Source organism: Pteropus medius, unplaced genomic scaffold, assembly GCF_902729225.1.
Source record: "Pteropus medius unplaced genomic scaffold, Ma_sr-lr_union100, whole genome shotgun sequence".
In the NCBI taxonomy this organism is placed as follows: Eukaryota; Metazoa; Chordata; class Mammalia; order Chiroptera; family Pteropodidae; genus Pteropus; species Pteropus medius.
In genome coordinates, this window is record NW_024351730.1 from 33389871 (window position 1) to 33409286 (window position 19416).

The 19416-nt window shown below is 36.5% G+C and overlaps 1 protein-coding gene across 8 annotated transcripts in view; it reads right to left on the reverse strand.

Annotated features, from left to right (window-relative positions):
• Nucleotides 1-19416, reverse strand: part of LOC120588304 (broad substrate specificity ATP-binding cassette transporter ABCG2-like) — a 150683-nt gene that overhangs the window by 3579 nt on the left and 127688 nt on the right. For all 8 annotated transcript variants that reach the window (XM_039845671.1, XM_039845672.1, XM_039845666.1 and 5 more), the window contains 7 exons: nucleotides 14669-14820; nucleotides 13363-13467; nucleotides 12121-12371; nucleotides 7747-7829; nucleotides 3444-3533; nucleotides 2695-2819; nucleotides 1518-1672 (listed from right to left, as the gene is read on the reverse strand). In XM_039845671.1, coding sequence (XP_039701605.1) covers nucleotides 1518-1672; nucleotides 2695-2819; nucleotides 3444-3533; nucleotides 7747-7829; nucleotides 12121-12371; nucleotides 13363-13467; nucleotides 14669-14820 — 961 coding nt within the window. The remainder of the gene's footprint in view (nucleotides 1-1517; nucleotides 1673-2694; nucleotides 2820-3443; nucleotides 3534-7746; nucleotides 7830-12120; nucleotides 12372-13362; nucleotides 13468-14668; nucleotides 14821-19416) is intronic.

Genomic DNA, 19416 nt, shown 5'->3' on the forward strand with positions numbered 1-19416 from the left:
TTTACTTTCTCGGTAACGGCATGTAAAGGAAGGTCTGTAAGCATGACTGTCCTAATCCTACGACCACTATACGTTCCTGCCAAAAGACATACACAGCATATCCTGAGCATCTCATGCCCCTGCCTACTTCCACGACACAGGAAGCTTTGTTATTTACAATGCTTTGCATCCCGTCTCCATGTGACTAATTTGAAGAATAATTTGTGGTTCAGAATGTGTACTTAAAATAACCCTAGAGTTGTACACAGCGTAATGTGGAGACATACAGCATAAAATATGGTCAATAACTTCATTTAAAGCTACCAAAAAGCAGTACTGCAACAGAGGCCCCAGGAAAGACCACTCCAGCAACAGATGGCTATGTAAGAAGAGATTCATACAGAACTTCTCCTATCTGGCACTCAGTTTGCTGGATGGGCATAATAATGAATATGTTGCTGGTGTGACTATACATTTTTTGATTTGACTGTCAAGTGCTGCATATATAACATCTCTCAATAAAATGTTTTATGAGTAGTTTAAAAAGTTCTAAATATAAACCATTAAATAATAAATCGAAGTATCTAATATATCAAACAAAATGTTTTTATATAATAAAGGACATTTTATTTATTGAATGACATTACACAAAATATACACAAAGTTTATCAACTTCTCAATAATGTTTAGATTGATAGTTTTCAACAGTACAGTTTGTGCTAATTACAAATTTTTAAAGACATCTACTATTCTAGTAGAAAGGACATGAGTATTAAGTAAATAGACTAAGTATTGCTATTTACGTGGTGTACATAGTACTTGATGTGCTAACTGATTCCCTTTACCTGTTGATTCATCTATGTGTGTGCAAAGTGTAGGGGCTTGTAAGCTTAGAATAAAGTAACCATTAAAAAAAAAGGTATGCAAAAATATACTGATATAAGAGAATGTCATGAACCAAGAAAGGAGAGGACCTAACACTGTGGACTTTGGAATTTTTGAGTATTTTTAAAACACTTCTTTTCAAAATATGGGAGGAACCCAAGAAGGATGACCCATGCCACATATGTTTTATTTTTCAAGGAGCTTAGTTTTTCCCTTGGAGAAAGTCTGATCCAACCAAACCAACTCAGATGCCGGTTAAATAAGCCAGCAGTTCTCTAACACCAGTGCCGAAGAAAGGCAATTAACTTGTCATTTTCATGAGGGAAGCTTCCAATCAAAATTTTTCTGGTTTTTGAAGTTCCCATTTATCAAGGTTTCATTAAATGTCACAAGAAGCATCTTTTAAAATCTCATTTGAAACAACATGTTAACTAAAGTTAGGGCACTATATTAGAACAATAGCAAAAAAGGCTGAGTAAGTCAGGAAGAAGCTGATACATTCCCTAATACAAGCTATATTTTAATATATGGCTTCCTTAATGCAAAGAGTCCCATTTACAGAATCCTCAAAGCAGGTTTTCCATGACAGGTGAGTTTGCAGGAAGGGACAAAGGGAAATAATTACTTCTCAGAGAAGCACAGTTTCTACTCACCATCATAAACACAAAAGAGATGGTCATGAGAAGTGTTGCTACGGATACCACACTCTGACCTGCTGCTATGGCCAGTGCCATAGAACTGGCTGCATAAGCCACCATCATAAGAGTAAGCATCATGATGAAGAAAGCTCCCACCTCTGCTTTCAATCCTTAGGGAAAAAAGAGGGGTTAGTCTAACTGCCTAGGGCACTGTACATCTGTGATTCTTTACAAATAACACTATAATATTTTGAGAAACTATCAGAATGAAAAAATTCATCCTCTATCCAACCACCCTGAGTCACCAGTTTCACTGTTCCTTCCTCAAATAACTGCATAAAGTTATCATACAGTTTTCTTTTTTATACTTACTGCACAGGCACTTTGCCATGTATCACCTATGTTCCTTATGTGTCAGTAGTAACAATCTCTCAGTGCCTCAGCAGGAGAGCAGGAGGCACTGCACCTGGCCAGAATTCTACTGCCTTCTCTTAAAGAAGGAAACTTGTCAAGAGTACAGTCTTTTTACATTGACATCACCACATTGCTCAGTGTTTGTCATAAGTGCGTTAGTGAAGAACTGGGAAGATTAGGATATTGTGACCTCCCAGTAAGTAGCCTCACTATCTGAGGGACTGCCTCCAGGATCTAAGTCTCTGAGACTAAGTACCATAGAACTCTGGGATTGAGAAAGGGTTAAATTACAATTCACAAAACTGCCTTATAAATTATAATGGGCTACTATTATGGGTCAAACAATCTAATCATTTTGGAACAGCCATAAAAACAGTCTGGAGTCTGAGGATACAGGTCTATGCCTACTTCTCATTTATTTATTTAAATTTTTATTTTTTAATTTTTTTCAATTATAGTTGATCTATGCCTATTTCTTTATGATACATCACTTATTCGTAAAATGGAAGTTGAAACTGAATCAGTGGATCTTTTCCTATAGTACGTTGTCAAAAATATATATATTCTTTTATGTGTATGTGTATATCAGTGAAATATATGGAAATTTCAAGACAATGAGCCTGGGGTGAAGACTAAACACAATGTAAAAATGAATCTGTCTACATGTATCATACGAATACCTTTGTTAAACAAACAAGCCCCAAAAGTTGCTTTCATTACCTCTCTCTCTCTCTCCATATACATATATAGATATATATAATTTTGTCTTATTGCTTACCTATCAAGAAGTATGTTATACAAGTAAATATAATACTTGGTAACATCCTCATGGGTAGTAAATCAGATAAGAGTTTTCCAAAGAAATAAGATGACACTCTGTAGTATCCACTGATATATTCATGCCTGAAAAACAAAATTCGCATCGTACTTCTCACATTAGTTTAAGAAGGCACAGACTAGATGATTAAAGCACTTCTGTACAGATTTCTGCTGCCACCAGGGGTTTAACAGCTGCACCTTCTCAGATCTGCCAGATTAACCCACCACCTCCACCCAGTCAGCATCGGACACTATGTCAGGTATGTGCCTCCTCTGGGAGGCTGCCTTCTGGCTCTTTCCATTCTTCCTTCCACTGAAGGCTAAGCTTGGTCTACAGTCTTTGTCCTCTTTACTTCCCCTCCTTCAATTTACTGTTCAACCCACTACTTTCTCTCTACTAAGCCCTTACAACCTTCCTCGTGAAGGTCACCATGACTTCTTCTTGGCTAAAACAAAAGATCCTTTCCAGCAACTTTATTGCTTGCCTTCTCTGCATTTGCTGGCTATGCCCTGATCTTGAGCCTGCTTATTCCCCTAGTCTCAGGCCCCACGTGCTCATGATTTTCCTCCCAGCCTCTGGCCGCTTTCTCTCTCAATTAACATTGGTAATTCCCAGGAACCAATCTTTGGCCCAATTCTGAGAGTGACTAGTTTGACCAGCAGTCTTGAAACTGGAAAGCCCCCATCCTAAGACAGAGACATACTCACATAAACAGCTTCTTCTCGACCACAAAGAGCTCCACAGAAGACACACTGCTGAAACACTGGTTATTTGTCAAGAAGAAGAGCACCCCAGCTCTGTGATAAGAGAAAGGAAACAAAAGCACTGCACTGATGAAACTTTCTTAGATCAGTTTCCTATCTGCAAAACTCTTTCCTCAAATGTTATAATGTTAAACAACAGTTAGGGTTAAAACAGAGGGAAGTATGAGTCCCCTCAGGTCTCTCCACACCCCTGTGTCTCCACAGGGGTGCCCCTGGGACTCCATAGCACAATTTGAAATTCACAGTCCCAGGTTGCCATTGACTGAAATATGTCCACCCAAAATTGCTATGTTGATGCCCAAACCCTCAATGTGATCATATTTAGAGATGGTGTCTTTGGAAGGGGATCAGGTTCAGATGAGGTTATGAGGTTGGTGCTCTCATGATGGGATTAGTGCCCTTAGAATAAAAGGGAGAAAAAACAGAACTATCTCTGCTTCATTCAATAACAGGGCAGGAAGGCAGTAAGCGAGAAGAGGACCCTCATCAGATCCTTACTTACCATCTGGCACCTAGATATCTAGAAATGTAAGAAATAAATTCCTGTTGTTTAAGCCACACAGTCTATGGTTCTTTGTTTTCAAGCTGATGATTGCATAGGTCATAAAAATACTATCACCTTGAATTTTAACTAAGAAAAGCACCAAGTACCATTCCTAATGCATGAACAGAGAAACAGTCAAATAAAGGGTGCAAAGGTTAAAAACCTCTATTAGCTGCTTTTTAAAGTTGAGCAAAGAAGAAACAAAGACATAAAGAGGCAAAATGAAAGACAGTGAAGGGAAACCTCTATCGATATCTTACTATATACATTTCCCACACAATCATCAGAAGAACCTTGATAACGTTTTTGACAACCCATCACTAAGACAGGTTCCAATGTGCTCAAAAAGAAAACAAATCATGCTTATAAAAGAAAAATTAATTTCTGCACATGTAAGAAAGGGAAGACTGTTATTAATGCTTCTCTCTCAGAAAAAAAGTTTTAAACAGTGAAGTACTCAGTTTATCTATGCTTTGATAGAAATATAAATTTCATGAAAGCATGCCAAAATCCCTTGAACCAGTCAGTGTTGGGCCTCCCTTCACAACCAAACAATTTAACTGACAATGAGGATGTGAGCTGAAACTAAAAGCAATAAAGTGGCACAATTTTAAATGACACAAAATAAGAGAGCATTTTTAAAAATGTGAATCCAAGTGTACAACCCCGAAACAAAGATTCCATTGATATTAGGTGATTTTTTTAACACCAAAAAAATAATGATAATAAAAAAACAGAACTTAGGGAACAGGCTGTTTTAAAAGTAAATGTACAATAATGAATAAATAGAAACTATCCAGGCCCAGGTAACAAGCAGCAATGCAACTTTCTAGACTCAAAAGAAGCCTAATACCAAAAGAAAAGCTAATTTTAGAAACATGACATGGCAATATTCAGCAACATTCAACAATTTGTTAAGTCTTTCATTTAACACTACAATAATGTTTATAATGATTCAGAACTAGTAGATAGTAAAATTCCTTCTAAATCATAAGATAATTTATTTTAAAATAAATATACTTTTTATGCTAAAAAATATTCTGTTTTAAATTCTTTTTAAGGTGGTAATCCATGTTTGTAATATCTAATTATGGACCCAAATACATTTTTTAAATACCTTTTCTCTTAAACACATTATTTCTTTAGCTATCACCACAATCCTGTAAGGTACCTATTAGGTCAAAGGGGCTCATAATCTACACATGATTAAAACCCAGCTTGTTAGAGAAAGGTCAGAGAGAGAGCGCCTCCAGGGTAATTCATTCCCAAAGAAGAAAAGGAAACCACTGGCCTCCTGAGCAATTTTAAATGATGAAAAACTGGTAGCAATCTGAAGCCCAAAATACAAATTAAAAGAAATCCAATGCCCTCTTTTCCAGAAAACATTGGAAGAAACAGCTTAAGCTCTTCTTTATTTCTCTAGATTCTTTTACTGAGATTTTTAATAGCTAGATTTCCAGTTCCTCTTTAAAATCCCAGTGGAGGGCAGGTGTCCCAATATTGTTTTCAAAATGGTTTCCTGCTGTACAACACAAAAGGTCCGCAGGCTCTAAAACCTATGATAATACTCTGTTTTGAGTGAAATGTAACATCTACTGAGGTACAAACCACCAATTACTAGCAGGTGTGGAAAGAATCCAGAAAGAATACAGCTGTCCGGGAAGGTTAAGATAAAAACAATTCACATAACTCTCAAAAGGAGCTGCCATAGAAATCTCATTGTAGAGGAACACTATCTGATTCCATACAGGAAATGCTTATTACCTGAATGAGGAATTGATGTTTATGCTTTTTCTTTCTTTCATAAACAATCATCCTTTTCCAGACATCAAAATAGATTCCATTAAACCACTGCAACTTTCCTCAGAAGTAAATTGAGGATAATACCATTCACCCCTCCAAATTTGGTGGGAGGGTAACCTGAGACCATGGGTGTAAAGCAGGGAACACAGTGCCTGGCCCAGAGAGGCTCTCCACAGACAAAGCACAGAGCTCCATGGTGTATGACATTGCTGAGCACCTATAATCAGAGCATGCTGGAGCCCATTACAATGTCTCATCATGAAATTATATTTTTAAGGGAACGTAATGACTGAAACTAGGTAAGGTAAACTGACATAAGTGCTAAACACGAACCATAACCACATGCAAAAAAAAAAAAAAAAAAAAAGCCTAATATCAAAAATGAGTAATTTCAAAATAAAAAGCTAATTTTAAAAACATGAGACCTGGCAATAATTCGGTTCAATTTATTAAGTCTCACATCTAACAGTACAATAATGTTCATAATGATTCTGAACTAATAAATAGTAAAATTCCTTCTGAATTGTAAAGAATTTATTTTATAGTAAATCATTTCTGTTAAAGAATTTAACATATTCTAATTCTTTTCAATATGGTAATCCATGTTACAGTTAGAAAAAACTGAGTCCCATCCACCTCCCCACAGCAAACCAATCAAAAAATAGAAAGAAAATTAATTCACAGGCAAAAAAATAAAGAAATGGACAAACCAGTCTATGACAAAATTTAAACTTTTGCATATCAAACGACACTATCTACAGAATGAAAAGACAACACACAGAATGGCAGAAAATATTTGCAAATTTATATCTGATAAGGAGTTAATATTGAGAATGTACAAAGAACTCTTACAGCTCAACAGTAAAAACATCCAATTTAAAAATGGGCAAAGAACTTGAATAAACATTTCTCCAAAGAAGACATAGAAATGGCCAAGAAGCACATGAAAGGTGCTCATACGACTAATCACTAGGGAAAAGAAAGTTGAAACCATGATGAGATACCACGTCACACCAATTAGGATTGCTATTTACAAAAACAAACAAACAAACAAACAAACAAAACCCAGAAAATAACCAGTGTTGACTAGGGTGTGCACTGCTGGTAGAAATTCAATATGATATAACTAACTGCTGTAGAAGACAGGAAGGCAGTTCAAAAAAATATATAGAATCACCAAATGATCCAGTAATTTCACTTCTAGGTATACACCCAAAAGAATTTAAAGTAGAAACTCAAACAGGTATTTATTTGTACACCCATGTTCACTGCATTATTCACAATAGTCAAAAGGCATAAACAACCCAAGTGTCCATGAATAGATAAATGGATAAACAAAATGAGGTATAGCTATACAATGGAATGTTATTCAGATTTAAAAAAGAAAAAAATTCCGACAATGCTACAACATGGATGAACCTTAAAAATATTACACTAAGTGAAATTAGCCGGTCACCCAAGGACAAATACTGTATGATCTCACTTATATGAGGTACCTAGAGCAGTCAAATTCAGAGACAGAAAGTACAATTGTGGTTTCTAGGAGCTGGGGAAAGGAGGACTGGGGAGTTATTATGCAATGGGTACAGAGATTCAGTTTGGGAAGATGAAAAAAAAAGTTCTGGAGATAGACGGAGGTGACGGTTGCACAACACTACAAATGTAATTAACGTCACTTAACTGTACACTTAAAACTGGTTAGAAAGGTAAATTTTATTTTCTGTATATTTTATCACTAATATATATATGAAAATTAACTTCCTTAAGCTTTCACTTCACTGATTTATCCTACTCCTCAATTCATCCTGTACTTGTCTAAAATTCAAACTCTTAATAAATTTTTAGAACCCTGAAAAAAGTAGCAGTACTTTTTCAAAACCAAGGTCTAAATTTACTTACCTATTCTGGATTCCTGTAGAGTCACTTTTTAGATGATAGAAAATGGCACTTATAACAAGTCCCAGGAAAACTGTTACAATGATCTTTTCAAAAAAAAAAAGAAAGAAAAGAAAAGAAAAAAGTTACAAGTAAGGGTAAAAACTTAATATACCATTTATTATTACAATATATATGGCCACATAATCAAATCACTCCATTGAGATAGATACTTTAAATGGCTTGGTCGAAGTCCTTGGGAAAATACAGAAGAGTGTATGTTATTGGACTGCTTTCTAAATTAAAATAAAAAATAATGTATCTGTGTGCTGGGGAGACTGATGGAGAACAAAGTAGACTTCTGGAAAAGCTAAGATTCCTCCATGTCGTTTCCCAGAATTGCCAGTTCAGGGTCCAGTTCAGCTACTGGAACTGGGAATACCACATAGAGTAGAATACTACAAGTGCTTATCAAAGTCCTTTAGGGAATAAAATAAGGTTCCAGTGGCTAAGAGTTCTGGCCTAAACTCTCAACATTTGAGTTAGTGAACATGCATAGTTTTATAATATTTCAAGAGGTTTCAAGTGAAAACAGGGTATCTTTACTCTTCATCTTAATACAAATAAATAAAAATTCAAAAGCACATATAACAAAATTTGTAACAATGGAATTCTGCATGATAAGGAAGTAAGGGTAAGCTGGGAACAACCTATGTGGTGGGAAGAGGGGGACTACATGCCTGCATTGAAAAGTGCATTGCCACTGTCATCAAGCATTCAGTCAGCTTTCCCTGAGGGCACCCAAGTGCTTGCATTACCCATTCTCCTGTCACTGCTTCTCCAGCAACCTCAGCCAGTAGGGCCGACAGCCCACAGCGCAGGGCTAAACAGCTAATTCTTTGCCACTCTTACCTACCCTCACTTAGTCTGTTTGATGCGTCCTAAGACTGAATAAACATCACTTTGTTTTTAAGATTGATAAATGTCTCTTAAGAACACTTCTATCAGCAAAGAGTTAAGGGTTATATTATGATATAATTTCTTTAAGGAAATTCTTATTGTACTTTTAAGTTATATTAAATATAAAAATATGAGAAACGGTAATTGATAGAAATAGAATATCCAACCTTGTATCATGGAATCTCCAAAGTTAAAAAAAAAAAAATCTCAGTACTACAACAGTACAACAGTATCAAGACTTAAAGTAACTTGTCAAGCACACTTTTGGCACAAAGAAACCAAATTAGAAAACAGGATCATGATCTGTAAAGCCTAGTTTATGAAGATCACAGTCTTCAAAGAATATGATTTAAGATAGACTTAAAAATTTATTTGCAAAGAAATCAGTAAGAAATTTGAAAAAAAATCTATTACCAGGACATATTTCAAATCCCTTCAGAAAACACTTCATATCAACAGATCAAGCCTCCAAAACAAACGAGGATGATTCCATCAATCTGTATGCATGCGCATGTATTCAAGCCTGTATTTTCATGCAGTATAACTCTAAAAATACTCAGACTTTTTAAACTGGATACTCTACATGCTTTGTTTCTTCTGCATTCAAACTTCTTATCTTATACTAACAGATTATCAGTATTATCATTAGGGTGTTTCCTAAAGATTTCCAAATTCTAAAAGTAGTCTTAAAGTTAGCTTTCCAACATATTGGTAAAATGATTAATCCCACATTAGTGTTATGCTTTAAAAGATGTATCTATATATTTTTTTCCTGCATTAAGAAAAAGAAAACAAACACACATAGTAAATACTGAACAACAGATCAAAGAGATGCTGCCTGTACATGTTTAACTGAAATCTGTTTTGAACAGGAAAAAGAAAAAGAAAAAAAAAAGAAATTCCCTATATATATATGATACTATCTTTGTTCAAATGTTTTTACTAACACTTAACAATGTGAGTTCTGAGGGATGTTTATGAATGTCACCAAAAAAATTAACTCCTAGTTAAATGTTTAATATGCTAATAGACACGATGAATTTCCAAGAGATATGTTTTCCAAATTGATTTGATTAGAAAACCCTTGGCACAATAAACCTTCTTGTACAGATAATCTATTCATTCTAAGATCTTCCAACTACAGCCTTTGGTTAAGTGCATTATTTCAAGCAAGATCTGAATCATGCGAATGACTAGTTCAAACCCAAGTACATCTTTAAGACAACAGATAAAAGATTAATCAACAGTAAGCCATAAAACATTTTAATAACTACACTTAGAGAAGTAAATGACATATATGCAATATTAAAAACCGAAAACCAAGGGTCAGTAAGCTATGGCACACAGGCCAAGGAGGGCCTGTCACCTATTTCTGTTCAATCCATGAGGTAAGAATGGTCTTTACCACTTTTTTAATGGTTAAGAAAATATATATATATATATTTCTTGCCACGTGAAACTTATATGAAATTCAAATATCAGTGTCCATGAATAGTTTATAATTTAATTGGAGTAGCCATGTTCATTTGTTTATGTACTACCTATGACTGCTTTCTTGCTAAAATGGCAGAACTGATGACGTGAGACAAAGACCAAATGGCCCGCAAAGCCTAAAAGATTTACTATTTGGCCCTTTACAAAAAAGGTTTGCCTACTCCCCCTAAGTTAATATTTCGGTATTCACAAATCTGAACTAGAGCTGTGCCCGCCAAACAGATGCTCAGGGAGATGCAACATTCTACTCTTATTCTATGAGATTGCCACTGCTCTAAACAGTTTGGAATTACTTTTATGGAACTGAGTTCACTGAAGAGGCAAATAGGCTGAACACGCAACCTGGAGGCACTAGGCCTGGGGTTTGAAGCTGAAGGAAGCCTAGCACCAAAAAATGCAGAATTGTGGTTTACTAGAATTAGCTCCACACTCTAATCATGTCCTGCCCAGAATGACCATTCATGTGACTCGGACAAGACACTTTTTAAACCACTTTTAGAGGCAAGAGAAATTTATTTTCCAAGTAAAAAAATCTACTGTATAAATCACACTGAAGAATCAACTCATTACATCAAATCACCATTGACCAGTGTTGGTAACCAATTTCACCTGATTCACCAGACTCGTTTCCAAACAACCTCGAATCTACCCTGAAAGAATAAAAATTTACCCCTGATTGATAGTACATAAAAGTGGTCATGTTCTGACAGAAATGTCAAATAACAAGTCCCCAAAATGTATGGAGCAATTAGCAGTACATGTCAAAGAGGAATCTAAGCTCTCGATATTAATATTTAGAAGGCAACATACTGAAGTATGAAAATTATGGTGCATGGTATAAGAAATCAGTTACAGTTCATTAGAGCCTACTATATGCCATTGTTTAGAAGTCCATAGTAATTCAACAATTGATAATAAAATTAACAACCCCCAAAACAACTGGCTAAATTGATTTCCCCAGAAAGAACCTGGAAATACTAAGCTTTTATATGACAGAGGGTTTGAGAATAACAGAAAAACCATAAAAGAGCAATAATTAACAACTATCAACAGAGCCAGCCAAAAGAGGAAAGAATATTATTTCATCTTAATGAAGAAAAAGTTGATCTGACAGCAAACAGCCTTATTTAACAGAAGTCAAGTTTGCTTACTACTTTGTGTTAATTGCAAGCTGTTTTAGGCATCTACTTCTCTCCTAAGATTAGAATTTCTAAATGAATAAGGTCAATTATAAAGAACAGCATTTGTACACAGGCTCTTCCCTTCCACAGGGGCTGTCTCCTACCTTCAGGTGCATTCACCAACATCTACATGAACGCTTCCACGACCACCTGATTTAAAATGCAAACCAACCCCTTTTCTTTGTCTCCCTCTTTCCTCTTCTCCTTTCCTTCTCTTTCTTTCTCTTCCTTTCCCCACATCTCTGCTTAAACTTTGCCATATCCTCTTTTACCTTCTGCCATGCTATATATTTTATTTCTGTATGGGTTTATTAGCCATCTCTCCTCATAAGAACACGTGCTCCATGAGACCAGGGATTTTTATTTTTACCCATCATGCTCACTGCTGTGGACAAGATCCGAAAACAGCACGTTTAGTAAGAACTTGTAGAATAAAGCAGAAAACACCAAATGTGGCTGAACAATTCCTTTACTTCACTATTTTTGAAAAAATTTTTCTCTTCAAAGATTATCCATTATAGCTTGTCTAAATCAACAAAAATTCTGAAACAGGTATTAAAAAAAAACACTATAAAAAGTTTCAAAGTAAAACCTTAAATGTGTTTTATTTCTTCGATTGACTATTTCTATATCTCAAATGGACTGGGATGAAACATGCCTAGAAGATACAGATAATCCTTAAAAAAAAAAAAAAAAAACTATCAGAATCTAACGTTCCCAAGAGAATATTTAACAGCATAATTAGAAGGATCTGTCTGATTACCTGAGCTATAGAGGCCTCGGGATTACCCAGTAAGTTTTTGAAGGAACGCTTGGAAATCCACTTGAGTTGATGCCAGAAGGAGGTGGCATAGGTGATCTCCTTGAAGACTACGCTCTTCTTCTTTTTTTGCACCCCTGAGAGTTGATCTAACTCAATTTTCGTTTCTCTGAAGAAGGTGGAATTGACATAAAACTCAGCGAATTTTTCTATGAGTGGCTGATCTCTCTTGGAAGGCTCTTTGGTCTTCTTGCCTTTGAAATAAAAGTGGATTGGAAACATTAACAAAATAGCTAATTTAGCCCATTTTTCTGTAACCCCTTTCTTACATTCTTCCCTAACACCTTCATTCTAAAGCTTTAGCATAACAAAATTTTGCACTGTCTTATTATACATTAGAAAAAACAGTTAATTGGCCTGACTACTTCCAAAAACTGTGGATACAACAAAATAGCTGACCATTTCCTAACTATAATATGTGCACTGTGATTCTTCTAAAATAAACTTTATCCTTGGGGAGTTGTAATTCTCAATATAAAAACTTCAACCTTGCTTTGTACTATGTGTGAATTTAAAAATTGTCAAGTTTTTATTTTGAAACACTGTATAAACAATGACCATTTTTTAAAAATGAAAACTCTATACTGACACTAACAGTTCAAATTTTAAATTAATTCAAAAACAGCACTCATGAACAACAAGATCTGTGTTGACTGGTGTTATAGACTGAAAATGTTTGTGTCACCCCAAAATTCGTATACCAAAACCCAGTCCCCAGTGATGGTATTTGAAAGTGGGGACTTCAAGGAATGATTAGGTCATGAAGATGGAGCCCTCATGAGTGGGATTAGTGCCCTTATAACAGAGGCCCCAGAAAGCTCCCTTCCCACACCCACCAAGTGTTGAAGCATTAGGAAGATAGTCGACCACCTACAAACCAGGAAGAGGGTCCTCAACAGACACCAAATCTGCTGGCACCTAATCTTTGGTGTCCTCAACAGACACCAAATCTGCTGGCACCTAATCTTGGACATCCAGAACTCTGAGAAATAAATCTTTGTTGTTTAAGTCACCCAACCTATAGTGTTCTTGTTACAGCAGCCCAAACGGACAAAGACAGTTGGTGTCAGAGAGCAGCATTAGTAATGTAAATTCACAAAGCCACATTCTAATGAGCTATCACACTGCTACACGTCAGCCAATTCAGTTAGGTGACAATCTGTGACTCTCGACAGGTTCACATACCTTCACCATCTTCGTCCTCTTCGCTTAATACCACAGCAGAGGAGTCTCCATTAATCACATCCAGGAAGAAGTCTGCAGGGTTATTATAGGGCTCACAGTGTTGACCTACAAAAGAAGGCAATTCTGGTACACAAGAAAAAACATATTTTGAAAAAGAAAAAAAAAGCAGTATCTAGAACTAATGCTCCACAAAGCAAAGCCACAAGCAGAGCCAGCTAAGGCACTGCAGGATTGTTTTTACAAGAAGCCCAGGGTGGGTTCTGTTCTCTGAGTTCACATAGGGGCTGCCAGAACCCCAGTACCCACTTTAACAATGGTTGCTTCTACACATACAAGTTCGAGACCAACTTATCTTCTGTTATGCTGCTGTAATTCCAATATAGAGAACAAATCAACAGAGCAGCATTCTCAAGTGGATGTAATCAGCGTGGCACAAATGAAGGCTTACCTTGATTTCTTGAGCCAGATCATCTGAACTCATCTTGGCCTATAGTCCTACTCTCAGATTCCTCTCCTCCTAGACTCCCCAGATCCACGTATGCATGATTATTGTAAATGATAAAGATTCATCAAAAACAAATTTTAAAAAATAGAAATTATTTAAAATTATATTTGGAGTCCTGAAGCATCATCTATAATGTCCAAATATCTCTAAAATAAAGTGAACTAAATGAGCCATAAAAATATTGCACCTTTCCATCCGAAATAGAACTAGGAAGCCCAGAACTGTCAGAAATTTTGGCCTATCAGTGTCAAAATCAGGAGTAGCCATTCATTTGACTGGTAAGACACTCATATCCACTTCAGGTCTAAGTCTGCAATCTGATGTTACTAAAAAATTAAGTGGCATCTACCTAAACCCTCACAAATACAGACCAACATCCAGCGCAAAGGGAAAAAAATGATAAAACCTGATTTGTTGTATGGTCAAGAAGACAAATGATTTGGGGGTACCAGGCCTTTCTATGAATGTTCAACTGACAGATAAGTGGCTATGAGGCTAATATATTGATTGAACTGTTAGAAAAAAAGTCACCAGAACTGGGAAGCAGAATAGATAAAGGCCCAGTAGAAACAGTCCAACTCATACACAGAGTATGCATGCATACTCAAAAAAGACAAGAGACCTAATTGAGTCTATGCTGCAAATGAAGAAAAAAGCAGCAAACTAACCAAATATATACTGGAGTGGCAGAACCCATAATATGTCTACTCAAAAGTTAAACGGAACTCTCGTCTACCTCCTCTGCTCTCTTTCAGGATTATATTAATGAAGGATCTCGGTGCATGAAAAAGGCAGCCATACCAGTGGATGCAAAGTACCCCAAGGCCTCCTGAGCAGGCCCATGGAACATTAGTCTTCCTGAGGCCAATAAAGTGAGGCTATCAAACAACTTGAAGATGGAATAACGAGGCTGATGAATGGAGAAGATGATGGTTCGACCCTGTTTAGACATCCTAAGTTAAAAATTGAGAAAATAACATGTCATTAAACTTCTGAAATGCGCACTTCTTAGCAAAATACTTTATTCCTGCCTTTAGGTCCTTAACCCTAATTCAACCTGATTTTCCCTTACTAACTTCTCATCTCATGTTCTCTCATGGTTAAGGAATCTAAATTCAATGCTTTTATGAAAGACTAAGCTTTCTTAAAATTATCCCACGAACAGTCCAGTATCAACTACAACATTAATTAAAACTGCAGATTCCTGGACAGTCTTCCAAGACCTGTTGGGTCTAGAAAATCTGTATTTTTAACAAGCACTCAGGAAATTTGTAAGTACACTCATGGATGAGAACATACTATAAACTAAATATTAATACAATGGTTGATACCCCATTCCTATTGATCATTGAAGTCTTCTGGTTTTATACGAATTGGTATTCATTCTTCCGCCCCAATACTACAACTAACATTCCTAAGTACTTACTATGTCTTTGCTAAATACTTTATTGATAACCACATCTGTTTTTCATAATGCTTTTTTGAGGCAATACTGACAGTACCAATAGTAATATCACCCTCATTTTATAGATAATGCTGGGAGGGTTATATAACTGGCCCAAGGTGTGACAGTTAGTAAGACCCAAGGCTGAGATTTGATGGACCATGGCCAAAACATTGCTAAACTACCTTTACTCAGAATTTGTTAATTATGAGTTGAAGAAACAAAGGCCAAAATCACCATTCAAAAACTGTTATTATTAAAAATTTTTAAGAGAACAATCACTTCAATTTAAGCATTTTCTTAGCATCTACTATATGCTAGCAGTGTATACAAGTTTGTTCTGCCTCAAAGAGGATCAGGCCAGTAAACCAATCATTTCAATACAATGAGGAATAGAAGTACCTGAGGATCCCTTGTAAGCAAAATAGGAGACTATAACCTGATCTGAAGATAATATAAGGTAATGTCAAAGGGGCCTACAGGAATATGTCAAAGAAAGAAAGAAAAAGATAATCAAGGTAAAGAAACATGGAGAACAAAGTATGTGATAACAAGGTCTACTCAGGAAATTACATGTAGTTCAGTGTTATTTCAGAGATATGCTGGGAGGGGTGAGGAAGAGAGAAGCTAGCGAAAGAGGCTTCATCAAAACACAAGCCCACGATGAATCCCTTTACTCAGAAAGTGGAACTTTAGACAGTAGAGAACAAAAAGCTGGTAAAAGACTGCATGCAGGCAAGTAAATTGGTGAGAGCCTTGCTAATCTAAGTTTGGTCTGAGGACAGACAGCATCAGTATCAGTTTCTCCTATTAGAAATAGAGACTCATGGGCTCCTCCTCAAAACTGCAGAAACATAATCTACATTATAACAAGACCCCAGGTGATTCGTGTGCACAGTAGAGCTGGAGAAATACTAGGTTAGAGCTCTTTGGAATAAAGAAAGATGCTTGTTTGCTAACTAGTCCAAAGCATAGTGAAAATATTTATACAGTATTCTTTATCAATTCATAATTCTCTAATGAACACTGTTAACATAGTTACAGATGATAAAAATACCATGGATGTGTTCTCTAACTGACCTTGAACCCAGGACTCATTACTTGGCATCTTCACTCATATGTACAATTGACATCTCTAACTTAAGATGTCTAAAATCTTAGACATCTTCCCATCTTCATGTTTCTTGTCATCCTAGCATAGAGATTTGCTTATGAGTGCATGGTTATCAGAGGAAGCAAGGTAATAAAAGGAAGGAAATGCCATACAAAGGTGGAGTGTCTGGCAGCTTTTTAAAAATGGGGCTGGGGAGCAGGGAGTTTCCTATTGATGGCGGGCACAGAGAATGGCCAGGGTAATTAGTTACACTGAACAGTAAAGCTGGTTGGCTCCACAAGTAAGTAAATATGTTGAGATAATAGGAGCCAAGTTTCTCACTCTCTGAAAAATCGCTGATAAACATGGAAAGGGCGAGGCCTAAAAAGGATATTCAGTTGTTAATTTTGAATTGAATATATTACTATGAACTCATGGATTTTTCAATATATACATAACTATAAAGACAGCAATACTTTCAGATGTATGTTTATGAGTCTTTCTATACAAACTGCATATACTCACTATATTTTATATTCAATATATATTTTCCAATACAGAAATATATTTCTATATTATATATACACACATATGCACACATACCAGTATATTTCTTTTCCCTCTCTGCTAAATGGTCTAGAGGCAATGATAATCCAGCAGCAGTGATCACACTAAGTTTCTAAATCTTAACAGTATCAGAAAGAACTAGGGCTCCATAGAGAAACATCTGACACAGGAAAGGCGCAAGATGAGGCTGAAACATCTTGCTGACCATAAAGCAAAAAAACGCTTGAAGAATAATCAGAGACATGTCAAAAGGAATTAAAAGCCAGATTCAAGGGGCTTTCATTGGCCAACTAAGGGTTAATTTGGTCATAAAAATAAATAAGAATAACAGATTATAATGCATTAACTAAAATAAGAATATGAGAAAATATAAATAGAGGAGAAAAACTTCTTTACAGTAGAATGCCAACTGTGAGGAAAAACATGGTGAAAACAGAAAATCACCATTTGGCAACCATCACGCTAGTAGTTGACACATGTAGAGTTGTCAGTATATGCTAAACTGCTGGGTGGACGTTTGATGAGAAACAAGATATTAGCGTAGTATCTGATTATTTCCCCTGGCAAAATACTGATTAATTACAAAGGGATAACTAGCTATTTCAGAGCAGGTAAACACAGCAGACATGCACATGACCAGGTAATAGAGGTTAACATGATCCGAAGCCACGCAGCCCCTGATGTTATACACCCAGAACACAGCATCCTTTCTGGAGCATCCCTGCCAAGAATTCATGGCCTGATCTAGTCACATAAAAACTTACTGGATGGATCCAGATTGAGGGCCACCCTATGATATGTACTCTCAAAGATGGGCGAGGACATGAGAGGCAAGGAAGGACTGAAGAGCTGCTCAGGCTTAGAAAAGAGGATTTCTGCAAAGGATCCTGAGACACGGAAAAAGAAAAAGAGAGAAACTTCTGAGACAGCTGCTGAAGCCTGAATGGAGTCTATGGACTGGATGGAGGCAACAGGATCAGTGTGACCCCCTGGCTGGGAGGTGTATAAGGTGATAATGTAAAAAGATTGTCTTTATATTGTGGATTACACTCCAATATATTTTTGGGTTATAGGAAATAAAGTAAAAAACAAAACAAACACATATGAGGAGGGGAAGAGAGACAGAAGGAGTACAAAAGCAGTTAAATGCCAAGAGTTGGGCAATCTAGGTAAGGAGACATGGGATTTCTTTGTGCAATTCTTATGCCTTTTCTGTAAGATTGAAACTTTAAAAAATTTAATGTTAAATAAAGATGCCAACAAATACTCTTTAAATTTCTCCTATTAATATGATCCTTCCACAGTCTTCTTTCTTGATAAAAGGAAATGCCACTGTTTTTATTCCATTCTTTCATGCTTCAGTCCTCAAATCTTAGAACTCATCTTCTCAATACTCACAACCCACATCCAATTCACAAGCTAATCCTATGGGTTTTATACTCAAAATAGATCCAGAATCTACCTCCTTCTTCCCCCCTAATCACTATCATTTGAGTCAAAGCCACAATTATATCTCAAATGAACTATTACAAACACCCTCCTGACTGGTTTCCTGGTACTTACCCTTCTCCAATTATATATATAATCTTTTCTCTACACAGCTATCACTCCTCCATTCTAAAACTCTCTAAAAGCTTCTATGTCACCTAAGGGACAAAGTCAGAGTTCTTACGGTGGCCTACAAAAGCCTATAAAATCTGCCAACTACTTAAATCCATCTGGTTCCTGTTCTAACTGTTGAGGACTGAACTGTATCCCCCCATTCGCTCAAATTCATATGTTGAATTCCTAAGCCCCAGCACCAGTAAAGGTGACTGTATTTGGAGACAGAATCTTTCAAGAAGTAATTCTGGCTAAAGGTCATATGGGTGAGCCTCAATCCAATAAGAACTAATGTTCTTACAAGAAGAAATCATGACACAGACACACTGAGAGAAGATGAAATGAGACATAGGGGAAAAGACAGCAACCTATAAGCCAAGGAGAGAGGCCTCAGAAGACACGGTCCTGACAACACTGGACTTCTGGACTCCAAGATTGTAAAAAAATTAATTTCTGTTGCTTAAGGCACCCATTCTGTAGTACTGTGTTATTGAAGCTCCAGCAAATTAATACACTAACCAACCACTGGGTTCCATCCCTCTCAGGTCACTGGGTTCCATCCCTCTGGCCTCTTGAGTTTCAAACACATTAGGCATAGGCTGCCTCAGGACCACTGGCTGTTCTCTGCAACTAGAACTCTCTCCTCTCAGACATCTAGGTCTTGCTCACAGCTCAAATGGCACATCACTGAGGTCTCCCTTGACCATCCCACTATGTAATAGGGCGCCAACCACCCCAACACAGCAGTCCTCCCTATACTTTCACTCTGATTCATTTTCCTTGAAATACATATTTGTTATTTGACTGATCTCTTACAACAAAGAAGGAAGAAACATTTGTCTG